The sequence below is a fragment of the Pinus tabuliformis genome, chromosome 1_2 (genome assembly GCF_031772625.1).
Source record: "Pinus tabuliformis cultivar Carrire ecotype Pingquan chromosome 1_2, CPIR1, whole genome shotgun sequence".
Taxonomy (NCBI): domain Eukaryota; kingdom Viridiplantae; phylum Streptophyta; class Pinopsida; order Pinales; family Pinaceae; genus Pinus; species Pinus tabuliformis.
In genome coordinates this window covers 807,862,702-807,865,078 of record NC_142298.1, presented here as the reverse complement: position 1 = coordinate 807,865,078, position 2,377 = coordinate 807,862,702, and the positions used below count along the sequence as shown (strand labels likewise).

General features: G+C 42.2%; 1 protein-coding gene across 1 annotated transcript; it reads right to left on the bottom strand.

Annotated features, from left to right (window-relative positions):
• Positions 1-352: 352 nt before the first annotated feature.
• On the bottom strand, positions 353-1,366 carry LOC149208355 (uncharacterized). The gene has a single exon (XM_089398312.1). The coding sequence runs from the start codon at positions 1,364-1,366 to the stop codon at positions 353-355; it is 1,014 nt and encodes a 337-aa protein (XP_089254438.1).
• Between the last annotated feature and the right edge of the window lie 1,011 nt (positions 1,367-2,377).

Below are 2,377 nucleotides of genomic sequence, written 5' to 3'. Positions count from 1 at the left end.
ACCACATTTAGCTTCTAATGTGTATCGAATAAATACTCTCTTGCGTGTTTGCAATAACATCATGGATGAGCCTGTTCTGGAGAAACCCATGTTGTTCAGGAGAGATGTATCAGAGAAGAGTATTTCACATTCTGCCGACAATTTCCTTTGAAATGATTTTGTAAATAATGTTACACAGGGAGATCGGCCTGAATTTCGAGAAATTTTTTGCATTGCTATTCTTTGGAATGAGGGCAATAAACGTAGAAGTGATGTGTTGATTTATTTTTCCCATGGATCTGGATTCCTCAACCATGATTAAAAGATCATTCTTAACAAGATCAAAAAAATGAGTAAAGAGTTCAATCGTCCATCAATCAGGACCTAGACATTTATCCCTCTTAAAGGATTTTAGTACATTCAGGAGTTCTTCCTCCGTGACTATCTTGTAGAACTCTTCATTTTTCTCGTCTTCGTACATAGTGGGATAAGGCTCTATTCCCCAAATTAGATCCTCCGCCATTATATTTTCATTTCTGTCATATGCCTTCTGAAAGTAATGAACAACCGCATTGTAGATACCTTCTTGTGTTTGGTGAATTTGGCCGTCCTCATCCATAATCTCCCAGATGGAATTTATGTTGCGGTGATGGTTAGAAAATCGGTGAAAAAATTTTGTATTGCGGTCACCCTCCTTTATCCAGGTCGCCCTGCTTTTTAATCTCCAGGTAGATTCCTCAAATGACAATATGTTTTTCTTTCTAATTTCAAGTGCATGTATTTGGAGCCGGATCTTCATAGGAAGGCAGTGGGAGGACATTTTGGGAAGAATCCGATCCAATTCTTTCTGAATGTCATCAAGTTCTTTCTTGTGGACCTTTTGCTTTTGTTTTTTCCAGAGCTTTACTTTCCCACGAAGGGAATCCAGCTTGTCAAGGAGATTAATCATGGGGGAGGTACTAGGAAGAGCTTGTCGCCCCCAAGTCTCCTGAACAAGATTATTGAAATCTGGATCTTCCAACCAAGATCTGTTGAATTTAAAAGGAATGCCCATACGGATGTTAGTTTTCCTCCATTGCAACGAGATGGGCCTGTGGTCAGAAATGAAATTGTTGATGGTTTCCGCGCGAACATCCCCAAGTCGCTCTAACAACTGTTCATGGACCAAAAAGCGGTCCAGTCTTTTGGCCACATAAGCTGTTCCAGAGCGACCATTATCCCAAGTTGGAGCAATTTTTGTAGGGCATATGTCCACAAAATTATGTAAGAGAATAGCATCTTGAATTAGACCAGCCAGAGGGTCTGTTTTCCTGCAGCACCCCCATACTTCATCACAACTTATGGTGCAGTTCAGGTCCCCCACAATGATAAGGGACACTAGTTCCATCATTCCAGAGGAGAAAACACGATCCTAGAAAATGAATCGGTCCTTGTAGGGGGCATATATATTGAGGATGTGAATGTTGCCAGGTATTCTGCAAAAACTAGCTTCCAGCAGAATACCTGCAAAACACCGAAAATCCTTAATAGAGACCCAAGAAGGATCCCATAAGGCCACCAAACCCCTAGAGAGACCAGATGAAGCAGTTGCAGAAATGTACCAATTCGGAAACATTTTCTGAAAGTATAGAACAACCTCTGTAACATTATGCATAGATTCCTGTATGAGAATGATATATGGGTGAAGAGAGTAGAGCAAGTTTTTGAGAGCTAAGAATTTTGGGCTAGCCCCCAAACCCCGGATGCTTAGGGATATGATGTGGGTCATGGGAGGAGATCATTGGGCTACCGTGCTCTAAGGGCCCCAGAGGAAGAAAAATCTACAATTGGTACATCAACAAGGAAGCGGTCCATTGGGGAGGCGGATGAGATATTTTTGTTTCTTCCCCGAAAATGTCGGCTACCTCGGTTTTTCTTCCGAAAATAATATTGCCAACCGAGTTAGGGCTGATGTGTGGGGAGGCAGATGACATAGGCTTATGGATGGTGAGGAAGTGTAGGTTTAGGGTCTTTCTTTGCAAAAGGAAGTCCAGGTCACTTCTGACAGAGTTCATAGGAGATGTTGTAGGTGAGTTAGGAGGAGTGACACTGAAGCAGGGACCTTTGTCCTTGGATTGGCGATGGGGTAGAATAGGAGTAGGGGAGGGTACATATGTGATATGAGAAGTGGATGAAATGTTGTGATAGGGATGTGTAGATGGAAAAGGAGCAGGTATTTCCTGACAGGGGGTAGGTTCCAAAGGCAAAGGATAATTAAAGTGAGTTGGACCTCTAGGTAATGGAAAAACTAACTTTTCAGATATATTTGGGGAGGACGGAATGAAAATTGGAGATGTTGCCAGAGAACTGAAAGTGAGAGGGTGGCGAGAATTTTTCTTTCGAGGCATACGTGGATGAG